Source organism: Corythoichthys intestinalis, chromosome 16, assembly GCF_030265065.1.
Source record: "Corythoichthys intestinalis isolate RoL2023-P3 chromosome 16, ASM3026506v1, whole genome shotgun sequence".
Lineage (NCBI taxonomy): Eukaryota > Metazoa > Chordata > Actinopteri > Syngnathiformes > Syngnathidae > Corythoichthys > Corythoichthys intestinalis.
In genome coordinates, this window is record NC_080410.1 from 43607017 (window position 1) to 43628506 (window position 21490).

General features: G+C 40.6%; 1 protein-coding gene across 8 annotated transcripts in view; it reads left to right on the top strand.

Moving 5' to 3' along the window:
- Positions 1-21490, top strand: part of LOC130932163 (adhesion G protein-coupled receptor L1-like) — a 510564-nt gene that overhangs the window by 293364 nt on the left and 195710 nt on the right. For all 8 annotated transcript variants that reach the window (XM_057861607.1, XM_057861610.1, XM_057861613.1 and 5 more), the window contains 2 exons: positions 9706-9919; positions 18965-19074. In XM_057861607.1, coding sequence (XP_057717590.1) covers positions 9706-9919; positions 18965-19074 — 324 coding nt within the window. The remainder of the gene's footprint in view (positions 1-9705; positions 9920-18964; positions 19075-21490) is intronic.

Here is a 21490-nt window from a genome sequence, read left to right on the forward strand (position 1 = left end):
TTATTCACGTAGTGTCAGGAAGGTGGTACATTGAGAAAAACACCCCTACTGAGACCCATACCTCGAGTCGGTGGATGAAAAAATGGCACTCCCTATGAAACACGAGCTAAGATGGCATGCAAAGCATCAACCCAAAGCATAAGCGTCTGCTACTCCGCAACACTTTTGGCAGCTGAGCTCTGACACTTTTAGCAGTCCACTCACAGAGGAATCTCTGCTAGTCCAACAAGTTTTGTGAGTTCAGAACCACGGACAGCGGCTCGGCTAGCTGGCAGGCTCCAGAGGAGAAAAAAAACAAAACAAAAAAAACGCTCCTTCGACATGTACTGATTTCTCTCGCTAAGGCTCTTTTTACTTTGCACGTCCGGGCGTCCAGAACTCACGAAATCACAATTTTTTTCTGTGGAAGCTCAGTGAGTTAACTGAACAATTTGCATTACGCAAAATACAGTAGGACCCCCAAAGAAAAAAGATAATCTCATGCTGAACAGCAATATTTTGGGGGGAATGTACTGTAATTATAACCCTTGTCCTGATTGATGACTAGTTGTGTTAAGTTTTGAGTTGGTTACCTCCTAGAGTGTCCCTCTGATTTCCCATTGAGGTCACCTGTTGTGCCTCCTGCCTGCCCGCAAACCTGACAGGTTGCTTTAATTGTTAAATTGTGGATTTTTATAGTTGATCAGATTTCTCAGTTCAGTTTTGTTTTTTTCATTTATTTTATATCACTTCACTTTATTTTCTCAAAAAATGTTTGTTGCTGTGCAAATGGAGAATTTTTTTTTTAGACCTCTGATAGTATAATAAAGTTGAAACCCAGCAAGCATTTGTGATGACAACTATACTCACGCATATCCAAAATAATTAACTTATGTAATAAGCACAGATGCATGTGATTTTGGGTACAAATGATGTCACAGGAAGGGCTCTGAGACCCCCAATTTGGCCAAATTTCAAAATTGTCTGATACACATCCGTGATACATCATTGGAAAGCTTAAAATCTCGATTTTCTTGGGGAAGAAAAATTTTGAACTGGAGGGCATTTAAAAAAAAAAAAAAAAAAAAAAAAAAAGGTTAGAGGGTTTTGCTGTTTAAAAAACTATCTCGAGGTGAGAGCACGCGAAAGTAGAGTTACAGACGCCATGACTTTAACGATATATTATCGCGTACTTACCTTGTTTCGATCCAAAAACTCCATGTAGCATGTATCACCGAGTGTCAAGACACAGCTGTGAATGGCCACAGCTGGATTTTTGGGGTATTTTATGGGTGAAACATGGTAATATAACAAGGGTCGCGATGCAGAAATCCCAGACATCAAGGAGTGCTCGAGATTTTATTTTTTAAATATTTACCCTTTAAAAAAAAAAAATTCTTCTTTCTTTGGATCGATTATTTATCATCTAACATATCGGAGAAAATGCGACAGTAACAAAAAAATAAAATAAAATATAATAACGTTAAAACTAGAGGCGTGCGAAATTTCCGTTTCTTAGATTATTCGCAATTCGGCCGTGGAAGATTCGAGAACGATTCACAAACATCCAAATTCCGATTATTGAATTATACCAGGTAAAGCGGAAATAAAACACAGTCAGCGCGGTCTTCAGGACGCAATGAGGAATGGACCAAGAGTAAATATCATGTTGAACTCATGCCGCTAGATTAAAAAAAAAAAACGATAATACCTGACTGCGGTCGTCAGCCGCTCCAAACAGCGCCCAGTTGCTAGTTGCTACAAACATACGGCAACATACGGCTATGGTAGATATCACATATATCTAGAACTAGATGTGAAATGACAGACAACGGCCGTGTTAGATCATATACCAAGAACTAGATGAGAAATGACTTTCCTTCGCTAGTAAACAGGCGCCATTTTAAAGCAGTAGACTTCTCTAGAAGGCTGTGTTGTAGCGAACCTAATTACTTTTTATCTTAAAAAAAAAAAAAAATCGGCAAAATCTTGACTTGAATCTATCTTTAAATGATGAAACAGTTTTAAAACTTTCACGTCGAAAGTAGACAGAAGGGAAATTATGGAATATAGGAACAATTTTAACAACTTGAACAGTTGATTCACAACATTAAATTAATTGAATGTAGTTTAAAGTTGCCATTACAGAATGGGGACTTGAGTATTTTATTTACTGTTTTTAACGGTTAACTTGATACTAAAATAGTAGTTTGTTTAGCCTGAGAGGATTTTTTAACAATTTTGGAACTGGTGTATAAAAAATTAAAAGCGGGGGGGAGATGGGGGGTTTGTGGTGCATCAATAATCGATTTATAATCGAATCGGAATCGAATCGTTAGGTGCCCAAAGATTCCCACCTCTAGTTGAAACCCAGCAAACATTTGTTATGACAAGTATACTCACGCATATCCAAAATAATTAACTTACTGTAATAAGCACAGATGCATGTGATTTTGTGTACAAATGATGTCACAGGAAGGGCGGGCAATTTGGGCTACTCTTATCTGATTGGTTAAAATAGTAACAACGTTGATGAAATGTCTATCCCCATGTCAAGCGAGCACTTACTGGAAATGCTGACTTTTATTTACATTTTTCAATGTAAATGCTTTCAACTTGGCGAAATCACGAAACGATTCATTTTAACTGCGGTCAAGCTGGCATTGACTGATCTGCAGATTCACATTGCACTAATATCGGCACATGCAGTATCATATATGAGATTTTTGACTACATTTGGATGACACTGAATTTCACTTGGATTCTACTCATTTCGCCATCGTGAGCAAAAATCTTACAGTGGACCGTGTCAATCCAGCCCAATTCTGTCCGTTTTTTCCCCCCAACCGAGAGGCATTGTCAAGGTCTGGCGAAGAAGCGAGCGCTGGAAAGACAACAACTAACTCTCAAAGCACCTCTCGGCTGCCCTCGTTCATGCCTCTCGGACTGGCTCGCCGATTAACCCCGCGCGCCCCTGGTCCCTGCTGACTCCAAACAGAAGCCCCTCTCTTGCTTGCTGACCACCATGCATGTCAAACAGCAGCAAGCTAACACACACACACACACCAGAGACAAAAGTATAGATTGACACTTTCATATTTAGTATCTTCTGCCGAAGGACGGAGCCCCCCCGTAGTGAGCCCTGAGTGTAGGAGTTTGTTAACATTTGACACGCTCACAGTTTGTCTCGCAAGCATCCTGCGTGGCAATATGCGGTCTGTTGTGTTAGCACAACTAGAGCAAAAAAAGTGTCACTATACTACTGTAGATAACTAAGCCTTGAAAAGCTATCCATTAATTCATGGTTGAACAGAAATTCAATAAAATTCAAATGAAGAAAATCCAGTTATGTCCTCAAACTGTTTGTCGGGCACTCATTTAACTCATTTATTGCCATTGACGGCGCTAGACGTCCAATCCATTTTGAGTGGAGTGGCTGCCATTTTGTTTCTAGTAACATGTTATTTAATTCATGAATATATTTATTTATAAAGAAATGTGTAAATATAAAATAATGGTTCATTCATGCCTAACCCTACTCTTAACTAAAAACCCTACCTCACCTAGCCTTAAACCATTAGCCCCTTACCCCTACACGAACTTTAACTAAAAAGTCAACCTCGTCTAAGCCTAAAGCATTAATTAGGCCCTTACCCCGACACTAACCTTAACTAGAATGCCTACTGACCCCTTGACCTTGCTCCTATTTGACCTAAAATCTGAAAATATTAAGCCCCTACCTAAGCCATATTCTAAATTTAACGAAGTTATCCACAGGGAAAATTCAACACAGAAATCCAAGGCTATTATTAGCTTCACACATACCTTAATTTTAACCTTGAACTTTGACCCCACCCTGATACTTATCTGCAGATCACAGTTCAAATACTGAACAAAGAATGAAATGCCTACGTGCAATGATTTTTGGAGGATACAACAATTAATTTCTCACTACCTTGAAAAGAAATTTGTAACTAATATACTGTATATATGTATATATGCTCTATATGTAGTATAGTATGTGTATATATGTATCATAAACTTCATAATGATATTGAGGGGGCGCAGGGCCGATTTATAGGGGGCCTGGATTGTTGGCGTGGCCGTCAAAGCTGACCGAGTGGAACATTTTTCGTTGAAAATTCTTGTGAATAAATGCTTAAATCCCTGAGTTCTTTATAGATATGGATGCAAAACAGTCTCGATTCTTGGTTAAAAGCACAAAAAATAATAATAAATAAAAACAACGTGCAGTTAGCATTAAGGATGTCACGATCCAGGTTTTTGCACTTCCGATCCGATACCGATATTGTTTTGCACTTCCGATCCGATACCGACCTATCTGAGCATGTGTTGAAGTTTAAAGTTATTTAGCCTCCTTACTTAGTTGTCAGACTCATGTTGAAAAAGGTTTTAGTATTCTTGATAACAACTAGCCAGCTGAATTAGGTGAGTTTGAATAACACACAACAGTTGGTAACAAGAAACTGACCTGTTTATTTAGTGACAAACACAAAACAGTATAAATAACAGACAGAAATGGCATAGTCAGTCAGTAAAACGTGCTAATAATATTGTAAACTGTCTTAAAAAAGCAAAACACACAAACAACCTCAGTGGAAAATCCCACAAATCCCCCAAGCTATTAGATGCTTTTAATGTTTCGTGCATTAGTTACAAAAATTGTATAAAAAGCCTCTCAGGTTTGAATAAACGACTATTTCAATATCAAGTTAACATTTTAAAACAGTAAATAAAATACTCAAGTCCCCGTTCCATATCAGCAGCTTTAAACTACATTCAATTCATTAAATTTTGCGAATCAACTGTTAAAGTTGTTAAAATTGCTCCCGTTATTCCATAATTTCCCCTCTGTCTACTTTCGCCATGTGAAAGTTTTAAAACTGTTTTGAAGATAGATTCAAGTCATGATTTTTCCGATTTAGGAGTATTTTAGATAAAAAGTTAATTAGGTTCGCTTGGAAGGTTCGCAACAGCCTACTTACTAGGGAAGTCTCCTGCTTTAAGATGGCGGCTGTTTACTAACGCAACTAGTTTTCAATACTTCAGTGTTGCTAACGCCGTCGAGTCTGTCATTTTGCATCTAGTTCTATATACATATGATATCTATTATCTACAGTAAAACGATGTTGACGTAGTTTGTAGCGGCTGTCAGCAGCAGTCAGGTATTCTTGTGTTTTTTATCCAGCGGCATGAGTTGAGCTGAAGCCGTGAGTTGAGCATTGGCATTACCCGGGTCTATGACACGCATGTTTACTCTCGGGACGCAATGCGGTCCGTTTCTCATTGCGTCCCGAAGACAGCGCTGTGTATTAGTTCCGCTTTACTTGACATATTTCAATAATCGGAATTTGGATGTTTGTGAATCGTTCTCGAATCTTCCACGGCCGAATCGCTCAAGGATGTAATGACGGCTGGGCATGTTGTACCGTGGTTCTCAGTGTTGGATGGTGCGTCTTTACTCACGAGAGATAAAGGCTCGTCATCCAGAATGAATTCTTCGGCAATGACTCTTGTTATTCCCTTGGCTTTGGGACTGTCAAGTGCCAGTTTGTCACGCATAGCAAAAGTTTCTGCCAGTGTTAGTTGCTTAGGACCTTTCTTTTTGTCTTCGGTTTTCTTAACATACTTCTTATATTGTTTGTGGTGGTATTTCGCTAAATGTTTGAATAGGTTGGTTGTATTAAAACGTCTTACAGCTTTACCACCACGCTTGACTTTATTGTGGCATATGTTGCACTCTGCCTCTTCGTCTTTGTGCTCCTTTAAAGAGCATACGACACCAGAAAAAAAGTCTTAAATGGCATTATTATGTGAATTAGAATCATATTTTGAGACGATTCGACCATATACAACAATTTAGCAAAGCGCAGACGACGAGAAATTAGTCTTTTAATCTGCCGGTTAGCCACGCCTACAATTATAGGGCTTTAGCGTCCCCAACAGGTGGATGACGTCAGCGGTAGACTAGGCTCATCGGTTTTACTATTCAGCCCATTGAGGGGGAATTGTTCAGAACGAGGAAAACGAGACGAAGAGAGCTGCAAAATGTCATTGTTTCAGTCTCTCTACTCCCAATACTTTTACAGGATATTCTTTTTATCCAAGTATTTTCCCCAATAGCTATATAAATGGCTTGAGAAGGACCAGTCAGCCCGTCGAGGGGGAACTATTCACAATGAGGAAAACGCGACGAAGAGAGCGGCAAAATGTCATTGTTTCTGTCTCTTTACTTCAATATTTTTACAGGATATTCTTTTTACCCAAGTACTTTCCCCAATTGCTAAATAAATGGCATGGTCATGACAAATAACTTGTGCTAAATGGAATATAAAATAATAAAAATCCATTTATTCAAGACGACATGGCAAAATTACTCCATAAAGGTCAAAACAGTCGACTTTACCTTTACTGTCACACCTGCCGAACGATATTTTATGACACCTAAATCGGACATATGTCATTTCCCTTCCCCGGCTTCGGAGAATGTAAACAGACCAGAAGGAGTGACAGCTAGCCGACATGCTAACCCGAACCGAGGGATGTTTCAAAGTCTTCGAAGTGGAAAATCACACATAACTAGCCTGGATTATTTGACATGACGACCCGGTTGTCGAGTTTCTTTGCGGATCGGCAAACCGCCCGGCGGAGAGCAATTTACAGTTCGTTCCCTGGAGGAGGGTGGCTGGAATTGTTGTGTAGCTAACGTGCTAACAGCTAACTGCTAATGAGCGTGAGGATAGCTTTTTACATGCCTATCAATGATCAAACGTAAGTAGTCCTTTATTTAAAGGAATTTTATAGTGTTTACTTTGTAATCACTGTATTCGTATTTGACATAATACAAAACAAGATGTTTACTCACTTCCTTGTAAGTCCAATGGTCCCACAGTAAATATCCACGGTGAATGGGAACCTTTTGAAACTCCAAAAAGGCGCATACGCCTCGCCCGCATACAGAATGATTTTTCTGCAGCCGTTTGGCTGGCGTGATGCAAAAAATAAAAGTATTAATCCGCAAAATCAACTGAATCCTTCGTCCTCATACACAACAGTACACTGTAGCGTGAAGAGGACGTCTTCTACCGTACACGTCACAGCGCCCTCCTCCTCAATGCGAGACCGAAGCCGGAAGTCACTCATTTTCCTGGCGCGGGATTAAAAAAACTAAATAAATATAGCGATCGCTTCCACACACATCCAAGCGGTCCATATCATTCAGGAGCATAAAATACCGCGTGTATTATGAAATAAACATGCTTTTTCGTGTCACAAGCACTTTAAGGTGAAATGATCCCACACAGCTGACATATTTACCGATTAAGTCTCTCGGTAAATTGGGAGACGGTAATGTAAATGTAGTGTGTTGAAGGTGTGCCGTAAAATGCGGATCGGATTTTTGGGATACTGGAGCAAAAACTGGAATAGATTATGTAAATCGGCGCGCTGGAAAACCCGGACCGGACCGTAAAAAAAAAACTGGATGGAAGTCTGGATCGGAATTTTTCCGTGTTGGCAGTTCTGATACCGATGCGCATTTTTTTGCCCATATCGGCGTCCAAATATCGGATCGGGACGACATCTAGTTTGCATTTATTTTACGTAAATATTTTGAAGAATGATGCTAGTCTGTCAGTCAATGTGGCGGCAGCCATATGTAAACAGAGCTTTACGAGGTGAAAATTCTTGTGAATAAATGCGTGTACCCCTGAATTATTTATAGACATTGACATAAAACAGTCTTGATTCTTGGTTTAAAGCAAAGAAGAAAAAAAAGTGCAGTTAGCATTTATTTTACGTAAATATTTCGAAGTACAATGCTAGTCTGTTAGTCAATGTGGCGGCTGCCATATGTAAACAGAGCTTTTCCGGTGAAAATTCTTCGGAATAAATGTGTAAATCCCTGGATTCTTTATAAATATGGACGTAAAACAATCTTGATTCTTGGTTAAAAGCAACAACAACAAAAATGTGCACTTAGCAATTATCTCACGTAAATATTTCAAAGCACGATGCTAGTCTGTAAATCAATGTGGCGGCTGCCATATGTAAACAGAGCTTTTCTGGTGAAAATTCTTGTGAATAAATGCTTAAATCCCTGAATTCTTTCTAGATATGGACGTGAAACTGTCTCAATTCTTGTTTAAAAGCAAAAAAACAAACAAACATGCAGTTAGCATTTAGTTTACGTAAATATGTCGAAGAATGATGCTCGTCCGTTAGACAATATGGCGGCGGCCTTACAACAAAGTGCTTTTTACGTTGAAAATTATTGTGAAAAAAAATGAAAAGTATAATAATTACCTTGAATCCTCCAACAAATCACTCTGTTTGTATGTGGTACAGCTTTCGTACATTTTCAACATAAATTTGGCGTTGGATCGCTGCATGTGTTGCTGCGACCAACTGCTGATAACTGAAGCGGATTGTAGGATGGTCCCGTACTTGAAGGCATGGCGGAGTGAAGGTTGAATCTGACCCGTCAATATCATTATTAAGTCTATGTATGTATATGTGTATAAATGTGTATGTATATATGTGTGTATATATACATTATATATATATATACTGTATATATATTAACAAACAATGTGTGTATAATTAATGTGATGTCCATGTTTGTGGACACCAGGTCTTTACTGAATGAATTTATTTATTTATTTATTTATTTTATTTTTTATGACTAAAAATAACCACTTGCGTAAAGGCATAATTATATTGGCGAATTTGATTTGTATTCTATTTTCTAATCTTGCTGTATAATTTGCACATGTCCCTATAATGAAGTCCACCCTGTCATTCTTTTGTAACTGCCCCTTTAGGAATAAGAAATGTTTAATTTTGAGCTAGTTTGTGGAATTACGTGTAAGCGATTTGCTATTAAAAACTTTAAATACGTTACAGTTTTACGCGACATAACTAACAGTCTTGTTCATGTCACAGTGAAACAGGAATGTATATACATCAATTATATTTTCTAAACACAATCAGCTCGCTAACTGAATTATTTTTACAAGTGTGCTCATAAAAATGTTATTATTAGCCAAAGATGTCCACCCTGTCAGCAAGTACACATTCAGTATTTTGCTATTTGCATGTATGTTGTCTGCTTGCAGTTATAGTTTTGGTCGTGTAAGACTTTGACTAATGTACATTTCTAAACTCATGATGTTCACTTAATGCAGTGAGTATGAATTTCCATGAAAATCATTATGAAATGGAAATATTTTTAAAATGCAGGGCTGTTTGAATGCAATAAATGCTGGTTGGGGTGTGGTAAAAATTTTTGAGCATGTATGCGTCACAGTTCTGAGATTTGCTCGATAAAGTTAAAATAAATTAAAATGAAATACTTTATTTTCTAGTCAGTTGCAATTATTAATCAGTTAGTAGAGTGGAGAAATGGTTAGCAAACAGCCTCACAGTTCTGTCTTTGAATCTCATTTATTGCTGTACTTTTTTCCATGTAGTCCAGCTGTGATAGGTTCCACCTAATGGAAATCATAAAAGTCTTCTCTGCATGTACATCCATTTTCACTTCCAATAATTTTAGTCGCTCGCTTATGTGAGGACAAGAACCTGGGCTGACACCTCGCTTCATATTTACAACGTAGCCTGGTAGTAAAGCGTCTCCTTTAAGGGAATCAAGGTCTGTCGATGAATCAATATTTTTATTTTTTACTCTCGCCATCTTCCTCCTCCCAGCGCTGAGCCGGTCGATGATGCCCTTTGGCTTGATGCGGCGAGAGCTGGCGTGCGAAGGCTACCCCATCGAGCTGCGCTGCCCGGGGAGCGACGTCATCATGATCGAGACAGCCAATTATGGACGCACAGATGACAAGATCTGCGACGCAGACCCCTTCCAGATGGAGAACGTGCAGTGCTACCTGCCCGACGCTGTCAAGATCATGTCGCAAAGGTCCGTTTTCTGCACTGTGGCACACACATACATCCGGTTGAGAAAATGACAATAGCAATGGTTTAAGTCTTAACTACAACCAACCAAAATTGGAGCTGCCACGATTCCTCAACAAATTAGCAATTAGCATATTAATCAACAACTATTTTGATGGTCTGTTAATCGTTTAGAAATATTGTTGCCCCAAATATTTTGCAAGTTGTCCATTTTGAGGCTCTTAACCATTTATAGGCCACTCATTTAAATACCGTATTGGCCGGAATATAAGACGACCCTCTCTTTTTCAAGACTCAAGTTTGAACACCAAGTTAATTTTTTACAGAAAATAATTACAGTACATCCGAAACAAATGATTATAACAATATATTTTGAGAGCAAAAACATGTTATTTTGCCTCATTCAAATCTTAATATCTGAACATTTAAATATGTAAACTAAAGTGCAATCACATTCGTAAATGAATGGCTTCTGGTTTTTGAAATGTAAATAAACCAATCTAATGTGATAAAACAACAAAATTGCAATAAGTGCATTAACCATCAAAGTCAAGTCTAACTGTAACTGTAGTCTTGAAACAAATCTGAATAAGGAAAAATTTTGCAGTAAAATAATGCAAACTGGTTAAACTAAAAAGTGAGCTGAGATCTGTCATGACAGAACATCGCTTCAATGATTTCTGGCGCCATCTAGCGCCGTGAATGGGTATAATGTCTAGACCGCGAATATAAGACGACACCCTCTTTTTCAATCATATTTCAATGCAAAAAACTAGGGCTTAGAGCAGGGCGGTAAACTGAAAATTTACCGTCACCAAAATTCTTCACGATGACCGACGTAATTTTGACCATGTCGGTAAATTCGGTAATTTAATAAAACAAGAAAATATAGTCTTTTTATCCCGCTTTGACGCTGTGTTGTTCAGCTATGTTCATTCCCCTTTAAGAAAGCAGACAATGTGCTTACGTATGGAGTCACGTGGTTTTCAGGAAGCCAATCAAACAGAAGCCCGGTAGGCTAACGCTAGCGGCTAACGCTACAAGCAAACGGGATGGAGTCGGGCTTAAGTTAGCTTCGCCAAACTTGCACCCGACATTAAATAAACTCTTGGCGGGTTCGAGACGGGCTTTTACCCGCTGTCCTCCCTGGTTCTCACGATATTAGGAGAGGATGCTTTCAGTGTTTTCTTCTGGTAGCCAAGCCACAGGCTAACGCTAGCAGCTAACAGCGGCTACAAATGAACGTGAAAGAGTCGGACAGCGGCTCTAACCTTGTCGAAACGGCTGAAATTAATGAGAGGACTGGGCACGGACTTCATGTAGCAATCATCATGTCGCGTTATTTAGCATCTCTGTGTGATTTCTCTGAAAGCTTTCATGATGGTAAAGCACTCAGCGTAAAGTATAATCCAACAGTGAAGCCTATATATATAATATGACAGTTTAATGGCCACAGCTATTTTTCTGTATGTGTTTGCTTTATTCTGCCATCATAAAACCTTAAATGTTTCATTGGCATCAGAGCAATACAGCTTTAATCTGGTTGTGTCTGTGTGGGGGGTGCATGTTTTAAAAAATGTTTCGGGGGAAAAAAAAAAAAAAACTGAAACCTTGACGTAAACACTTGTGTTGAATAATTATGTCACAGCAGCCATTACCAATAAGTTGTCTGAAGTGTACTGTTAAAGCTGCAAGTCATTTGTGTTAGAATGACATGTTTGCACAGTCGTCATATTGATTTTTATAATGTTGTACATTTTTCAAGTCATACAAGCTGTTATAAATGTTCACACTAGAATTCTTATTGTTTACAAGATTTTTTTTTAATACTTAATGTTTAGACTGCATGTGCAATTGTTAAATTGAAAGCTGGTTAAATAAATTTAACGAGAAACGGTTAATTTGTATTCCATGCATTGATTCAAATTTTCAAATTATATAAAAGTCTGCTCGGGCGAATATATCGTCATTTATCGTTATCGAGGTAAATCTGCTCAATTTATCGTGATACGTACTTAAGGCCGTATCGCCCAGCCCTACTAAGGCTTCAGCTATTGAATATTTTAGTAATCAAGTAATCGACTGAAAATGTTATCAATTAATCGAGTAATCAGATAAAACATTTTTTTTTTTTTTTTTAGGTAAAGAGCAATTATAAATATACACGAGAAAAGAAGACATTTAATCCAATATTGAACCATTTTCAGTCAATCACAATGTCTTTATTTTCGATGTACATTGTTGAAAACAGCCAACAATTGCAGCTAAGATGTGACTAGAAAAAAAAAATTCACTGCTTTCACTCAAAAACCCTCTAGATCTTATTAAAAAAAAAACAAATTTCTTACCTAAAAATGTAATTACACTTGATAACACACATCACTTGAAAGCTACGTGTTTTTCTCACATGTATCAATTTAATTTCCATTTGTGTCAAGCTATTTTTAAGTTTTAGTTAAGTTTTAAGTTAGTCTAAACTGTAAGTACTGGTAGGATTTTGAGTTTTTCCAGTGTTCAAAATAAATGTATGATACCTGCTGTATTGGAGCACATTTACTCAGTAATGACTACTGAGCTAAAACTGACAGTTAGCTTTATTATGTTTTAATTTTACACCCTCATCACTCTACAGTGCTGTGTTTTTACAGATTAAATAAAGCCTGTATGTAAAACACCTTAGCCACGCTTCGACAGTGGTCATAATCAATAGAAACCTAGCCCTCCGAAAGGCTAACGTTACGTGAGCGAGTGACAATAATGTTATATTTATTAGCGATGAGAAGTCTACTGCTTGAAGATGGCAGCTGTTTACTAACGCTGCCCAGACATGGCCGAGTCTGTCATTTAGCATCTAGTCTTAAATGCATGCGATATCTATGAGACGCATCGGACACTACCTGCTACAAAACTAGCATCATGCGGGCGTAGTTTTTAGCAACGTCGGTAACGGCGTAGTTTGTAGTGGCTGTCGGCTGGGGTAAGTTTTTTTTATTTTTTTAAAAAAAAAAATTTATTTTATTTTTATTGCTTCTAACTCTACTCACGTGACGTCAGCGCGTTGTCCCGCATTAAAAGTAGTCCGGGCAAAACGTGATGCTTAGAGCTGGCAAAATTAAACGATTCCTCGAGGTGAAAAAAATTACTCGGATCAGTTTTTAAACTCGAGTTACTCGAGTTGCTCGAGTATTCGTTTCAGCTCTACAAAAAACGTCTTGTATTCGGGCCAATACAGTACTTAAATATCTGCAGAAATGCAATGAGTCTACTCACTTTTGTGATACACTGTAGTTACGTAATAATCACAATCCAACTTTTTTAAGTTTCAATGAATATTTTCAGCTAATTGATCATTCGACTCATCGCAAAAATGAGCCGTGATTAGTCAACTATCAAAACAAAGAACAACAACGATGCACTGTGTATTACTATAAATTAGAGATGTGATGCCGATCGATCGGGTCCAATCACGTCATTTTCAAAGTATCGGAATCGGCAAAAAAATATCGGCCATGCCTTTTTTTAATATATATATATTTTTTAATTAAATCGTTTTCTAATTGTATTTAACGTTACAGACATAATATGTTACACTCATCCAGAGTCTTTACTTTAGGCTTAAGGTAGGGTTATCAAATTTATCCTGATAACGGCGGTAATTAATTTTTAAAAAAATGTATGACATTAAAATATTTAACGCAATTGATGCATGCACTGCACGACCCACTCACGCATTGTCACGCTCAATCTGTAATGACGCCGTTTTACCTATTTAGAGAGATAAAAGGCAGCGTAAAATGAGTAGAGTGAATTTTGGCAGCCTTTGGAGCCTTTTTTTAATTGGCTAAAGCCTTACAATCCCTCTCCCTACGATTAGAAATATCATGGGAAGCAATGTGGGCAAGCAAGGTAGCAATTGATCTTTTTCTTATGACCTTATGTTATTTCCCAATGCAGAGACGATATATCAATTGGTGGCACGGCTACAGTATAATTTACTGAAAGCTCAACAAATACATTAGATGGCAATATTTAGTCACAATATGCTCAACAAATACACTAGATGGCAATATTTAGTCACAATATACAAAGTCACAAGTCTTTCTATCCGTGGATCCCTCTCACAGAAAGAATGTTAATAATGTAAATGCCATCTTGAGGATTTATTGTCATAATAAACTAATACAGTACTTATGTACTGTATGTTGAATGTATATATTCATCCTAGTTTTATTCTTTTTTTTCTCAATGCATTGCCAAAATGTATATGATCGGGAAAAATTATCGGGAATGATTGGAATTGAATCGGGAGCAAAAAAAGAAATAGGATCGGGAAATATAGGGATCGGCAGATACTCAAACTAAAACGATCCGAGCTCGGATCGGGAGCAAAAAAACATTATCGGAACAACCCTACTATAAATATGTACACTCATTTTCATCCTATTTTTTTTCAAGTACCTTAGAAGGACTTCTCCCAGTTGCTCTCTGTATTTGCGCTTAGTATCCGCTTCCTCTTAGCTAGGCTCGGATCAATGCGAGCCCTCACCCTGCTATCCATCACGCATGTAATAGAGGCGCGGGACTTAAGGGTTTGTGAAGGCAAGAGCTCGGAGGAGAGAAACGAGGGGGCAAAGAAAGGAGAAAAGAGTACCAAACATGACGGCGAGATGGTGTGAATGCACCAGAGGTTTAAGAGACAACATGGGAGAAATGCTTAAACATGTGTGCCTTTCGTGAGAAGGCAAGTGGGCGTGTGCTTAGGCGGAGGTGCTGCGCGCATACGAACGCTTTCCACCCTCCCCCAGTCCGCACGCGGCGAGTAGTGTTTGCCGTCGTCCTTCTATGTTCTCTCACCTCTAATTGCTCCTACTCACGATGGCCCACGAGAGGCAGGCTCTTACGTCACGCTTCTCCTTCCTCCCTTCGGGGGGGGGGGGGAGCTGTCACATGATCTAGTCTAGTGTGAAATTACTTCCTCCCATTGTGTTCCTTCCATCTTTTTAGACCGCGGGTGTCAAACTCGAGGCCCGGTGCCAGGTTGGAAACATTAGTTTATTTGGCGTGTCGCCAGGGGCGGAGCTTGGGGGGAGGGTTCTGGCGAAGCGGCCGCACCCGGGCCTCCAGGGCGGTATTTTTCAACTACGCCGCTGTGGCATAGTGTCTGGTGTGCTGTGGAAAATCATCCACTTTCACCTTATTTCTCTTTTCTGAAGATAGAACTGAACTTTTTTTGAAAATGAATCTACAAATGTGCTCTTGCCAAGTGTCTGCGCTGTCCAATGATGTACCGCAAGCAACACGTCACGTTTGCTCAAGTGAAACGCGCCATAGTTTTCGTCGCATTTTCACAATGTGTGACATTTTATGTGTAGTTAGCCTGCTTGGTTGTGTCACCACTAGTCTAGTGTCCTCTCCAGTCTTCCCATAGCTTGTTTTGAGACACACACGGTAAGATTTGTCTTTTTATCCTGGCAAGAGAGAATATGCAATATTGTTTTAGCCTTTAAAGGTCTGTGCTGAGTGCTAAAAGTCACTCAGAGCATTAGCATAGTGTTGTGGTGACCCTTAGTTGGACACAATTCACCCACTGTACTTGTCTGTTTGGCCGAGCGCGTTACCGGCTGCGTCACAGTCACGTGACAGACATTATAAAGAGCTGCGCGCGTTCCGGCTCGAGTGAGTGCACGAGAGTTCACAGAGAGCATGCACGAGAGTTACATAGCTGGACACAGCACTTGAGCAATAAAGACTCTTTAGCAAAGCATCCCGCTTCACTGGTGACCCCGACAGCCTCGCTGAAGTCTCAGAGGCATTTTCGAACACTTTTGACTCTTTTGAGCAATGGCGGATTCTAGCTTTCTCGAGCTAGCGATGTTTTCCGAGTCTTCTGCGGCCGCGTGGTTCGCTAACGCGGAGGAGCAGTTCGTCCTCCGTGGTGTTTCAGACGACACCATGCGCTTCTACCACGTGGTGGCCGCGCTCGGGTACTCGACGGCGGTTAGAGCACAGCGCTTCGTGGTCTATCCGCCGAAGGTGGGCAAGTACACGGGGCTCAAGGCGCACCTCCTCAGACTTTATGAACCGTCGTACAAATCGACTTCAGAGGCGCCCAAGGTGCCCGCCTCGCGAACCTTACTGCCCGTGGTACCCGCCATAGATGGCGGCACTTCCGCCCCGGTTCATCGCAGCCGTACTGCTGTCCCGGTACCCGCGCCACCGCCGCGCGCTTCCGCTCTGGCTCTTCCCGACGCCGAAGTTGCTGTCTCGCCTCCGGCCCCGCTCTCGCTCGCCTCGGCTCCGTCGCCGCTCTCCGTCGACGCCGCTGCGCCCGTCCCTGGCTTTCCCGGCTGCGGCGCCGTTGCGCCCGCCTGCGGCCTACTCGACGACGGTGCGCCCGCCTGCGGCCTACTCGATGACTGTGCGCCCGTCCCTGGCTTTCCCGGCTGCGGCGCCCTTGCGCCGGCCTGCGGCCTACTCAACGACGGTGCGCCCGCCTCGGGCCTACTCGACGACGCCCCGTCCGCCTGCGGCCTACTCGACGACGCCCCGTCCGCCTGCGGCCTTCTCGACGACGCCCCGTCCGGCCCTGGTCCCCTCGACGGCGTCCCGTCCGGCCCTGGTCCCCTCGACGGCGTCCCGTCCGGCCCTGGTTTTCTCGGCGACACTTCGCCTCACGACGTCATTGCTGCGCCTGCTTCTGGCCTTCCTAACGACGCCGCTCCAGCACCTGCGCCTCTGGAAGTCTCAGAGGTCGCCCCTCTACTGGCGCCACTGGACGCCGCCGCCTCTGACCTCACTCCAACGCCTCCGGGAGTCTCCGAGGTCAGTCATCAGCCTACGCCGCTGGCCATCGCCGCTAGCCTTGCTGCTGTGCCGGCGCCTCCGGTAGTCTCCGAGGTTGCATATCGGCCAGCGCCAGCGAACGCCGCCCCCGACGTCTCTCCTCGTCCTCCGCCTTTGGACAACGATGTCGTCGCTCCGGTTTTGGCGTTTCCCCCGCTCCTGCTACGACCGGTCGGCCTGGTTCGTCTCGCCTGTCGCCCTTGTCCACGACCGGGCGACTCCGACCGCCGCTCCGGTCGCCGTCGTCTCCGGCCTCGAACGGCCGATTCCGACCGCCGCACCCGTCGCCCTCGTCTGCAGCCTCGACTGGGTGGTGCTGCTTGTTGCAAGTCTCGACCGCTGCTCAGCGACGCGTGCCGCCTCTCTCGGCGTCCGCTTCTCCGGCCTCGCCTGCGCGGTGCTGCACGGCGTGCTCCTCGTCCTGGGCGTCCTCCAGACCGTTCTGCTCGGACGTCCCGCATCTGGCGTTCTGGACGGCCGCCTGATCGTCGCGTTCCGTCGCCCGCCGCCTGGCATCCTGGGCGTCCTCCAGACTGTTCTGCTTGGGCGTCCCGCATCTGGCATCCTGGACGGCCGCCTGACTGTCCGTTCGGTCGTTCTCCACTGACGCCCCGGCCGCGCAACCCTTCCGTTCTGTACTGTTGATTCGGGTTGCGCCTGGCGTCCTGTGTGGGTGAATTCTGGGGGGACCTGTGTGGTGACCCTTAGTTGGACACAATTCACCCACTGTACTTGTCTGTTTGGCCGAGCGCGTTACCGGCTGCGTCACAGTCACGTGACAGACATTATAAAGAGCTGCGCGCGTTCCGGCTCGAGTGAGTGCACGAGAGTTCACAGAGAGCATGCACGAGAGTTACATAGCTGGACACAGCACTTGAGCAATAAAGACTCTTTAGCAAAGCATCCCGCTTCAGTGTTCGCGTTAGCATTAGGCTATTGCTACGGCGAGTGTCCTCCTAAACTCTCAGTCAACTTTTTTTTTTTTTTTTAACATACAATTCTTGGCGTCCAGGCGGGTATAACTAATTGAAAATAATGTAGCTTACTGTTTTCTTGCAAAGTGTATATTATCACGCAATAGATTCGTACATCCTACAGTATGTGCTCGTCTGTCAATGGTAATTGGAATCCCTGTTTTTTGGAGTGAAATTTTCAAATTTTACAGACGAAATTAGTCTGAGTGTTCGTTAACAACAACTAGATGAAGACAAATTTTGAAATGACTAATATATGACTAAGACTGATAAGTATTATCATCCAAAAGATGAAAGACGAACATTAACTGCCAAAAACAACACTGTTTCAAATCAACATTTGCTGCTTCGAGCATTCGTTTAATTAGAGTGGCGTTGTAATGGTTTGTTTTAAAAGTGTTTGCATTTAGTTTTATTGATTTGAGTGGATACACTGCCCTTCAGTGGCAACAGTGAATATGACATAACTCATTTAACATGGCTGAATCCAGCTGCTCCCTGTTAAGACTAACATAAGCTAACTTTTTGTTTGAGCTAATATGCTTTTTTTATGCATTTGTTATTAAGTTTCTTGGTATATTTAGCCGTTTTTGTGGGAATATGAGTTGGAATAATTTGTAAAGAGCATTGTAAAAAAAAATGTTAGCATTTTGTAACATTTAAGCCAGCAGACTTTTGCTATGCAAGTTAGCCAATTGTTCTGTTGTTGTACTTAAATTCTCATTTATTTTTTTTTATACTTGTTTAGGCTAAGCTCAGATATTTAATTTTTTTTAAATGAATATTTTATTTAATTATTTTTTCAAATGAAAGTTTTTGTATTTGCATTTAATGCTCTTTTGAAAGTGCAATCTTAGCAAGCCTTTTTTTTTTTCTACATTTCCTAAAATGTATTCTGAAAGGCTTGAAATGTTCCTAATCCAATTACTCGATTATTCAAACTAACTACTATAGTTGAGAGATTAATAGACTACTAAAATAATCGATAGCTGCAGCCCTAATTACAATTCCATCCATCATCTTACCTGTCTGTTTGACCCTCCCCTTGCCAAACCACACCCACTTTACAGAACCCTTAGAGGCCCGGCTGAAATCTCGCCCCCAGCTCCCCCCTTAAGTTCCGCCCCTGCACAAGTCCTGAAACAATCCTATCAGAAAAAGCTACATTTCTATGCTTTTTACAGTCATAACAATCATGTGGCACATGAAAATGAGATTCTTCTCTCTTGCAGGTGTAACAACCGCACTCAGTGCGTGGTGGTGGCCGGGTCCGACGTCTTCCCCGACCCGTGCCCCGGGACTTACAAGTACTTGGAGATCCAGTACGAGTGCGTCCCCTACAGTGAGTACACTACCATTTTCCCAAGAGCATCCCACTTGATTCCCCCACCGTTGCCGCTCTTGCGTCAACCCTTCAAAGTCCTCTCGACACTCACACACACTTTCTGTGGATTGCACACATTTGCTAAACATTTTTTCATCTGCAGGGATAATCAAAAAGTACAAAACTCATTCCATGGCCCACAAGTCCCATTCATTATTTTTTAACTAAAATGTAACACATATTAGACTGTTTTTGAGTTAGAGATGAAATCATTATTTTTAGGATATAATTTTTACCTCAACTAAAGTCATGTTGTTCTTCAGACTGGATTTACACTACAAGTCGCCATTACAATTTATTGCTTTTTGCTTAAAGTTTTTTTCTTTGCACTGAGAACACTTATGCAGATTCCCAAGTTGCACATAACTCTGCGAGTGTCAAAACCATGCAATGTCAAACAATTATGCCATATAGTTAAACATAAATTATAAGTTATATAGTTTAGTTGGCTTTGGCTGACTCTTTCTCTTCTATTGATTTAAATGAGGGCAACCTCCATTGGCTGCCATGAGTATTTACTGTATTTTGCTTATTTAATGATAGACATGCCTCTAATTCAGCATATTTCGACCTTATTTATCGATTTATACTTTCGCTGTAGTTAAGATGTACAGCTGTATTTATTTTTGGCCCGAGTTCAATCTGAGCCTATTTAAATCCAGTTGTTGTATATTTATTTAGATTTTTGAATCATGTTACGTACTGTAAATCCAGCCTTTGACAGCAAAAGTGATTGTTTTTATAAACAGATGTTTTCAATATACCTGTAAAATATAAATTTTGCGACTACACAATTGTTACTGAAAAGTTACTCCCCGTTTTAAAATACTAAAAATCAATTCATCTTTTAATATCCTATTTAATTTCCTCATTTTTTTGTGTGTGTTTTATCATAGGTGGAGTTTGACTTTTGTGGGAGGTGGTGCAAAACATTAATTTTACCTACAATTTATATGCTTGGTTAGTATGGTTAGGGTCTTTAAAGTGCTAGTCACGTGATCAGTCCGAAAAGTAATTTTGACCCCATTATGAAATACTTTGTAGGATTCATGTTCAATTTTAGTGCTGCAACGATTAATCGATTAAAGTAATTCGACCAGAAAAAAGCTTTGAATGAAATTTTGCTGCTTCAAGGATTCATTTAATTACTGACGTTGTAATGGTTTGTTTTGAAAGTGTTTGCATTTAGTTTTATTGATTTTGGTTGATACTCTGAACTCTAGTGGCAAGTGGATATGACATAACTCATTTAACATGGCTGAATCCAGCTGCTCCCTGTTAAGACTAACATAAGGTGTGTTTTTGTTTGAGCTAATATGTTTGTTCATACATTCATTGTTTAGTTTAGAAGTATATTTAGCCGTTTTTTGTTGGAATATGTGTGTAAATAATTTGTTAAGAGCACTATAAAAAAGTTAGCATTTTATAGCATTTAAGCTAGCGGACTTTTGCCATGCCAGTTAGCCAATTGTTCTCTGGTTGTACTTAGATCCTCATTTATTTATTTTTATACCGTTTGAGGCTAAGCTCAGGTTTTTTAAATTTATTTTTAAATGAAAGTGCAATTCTGCATAATTTGAAGAAAAACTCCAGAATTTTATTTTGTATTTGCATTTAATGCTCTTTTGAAAGTGCAATCTGAGCAGGCCTTTGTTTTACATCTCCTAAAATTTATTCTGCAACGGATTAAATTTTCCTAATTTGATTACTCGATTATTCGGAATAACTAGTTGATAGATTAATCGACTACTAAAATAATCGATAGCTGCAGCCGTAGTTCATGTCATATATTTTGGGGGGGTTTTTTTGCCTTAAAACTTTTATAGATGATAATCGATCTGACTGACTGATCGACTGTATATGATTTTAAAATTAAGAGTTTTCCAGTAAAAATTGTATAAAAAACGTTTTGAAGCAATAAAACAAAAATGAAATGAACAAAAAAAAGATATTTTTATAATGCGTCAAAATTCGTATGAGCCATATTCCCAATTTGTGTTATTGTTATTTTACTTCTCGCCACTAGGGGCTGTCAAACGTTTCTTTCCACTGACCTGCAGTCAGCCCCGGTACTCTTAAAATGACAGCTAATCAAGACACAGGAGTAGGTAGTTAAGAGGGCAAAACAGTTTTTGACCGTGGCTTAGTGCATTGTGCTTGAAAGGAATTTACTCGTTTTCCTTCTTCCGTTGTGAATACTTTTTTGAGTCTTTTGGTTTGTTAGTTTTATTTGGATAAAGAGCATTTAAGTTGCAAGACGCAGCCAAAATAAACTATTGGATTAGAGAAATGGACTCGCTGTGTATGCATCACTTCTTCAACTGCACTGGGCGCACATCCTCACAAAATTATTTTTCGAAGTGATAATGTGTGT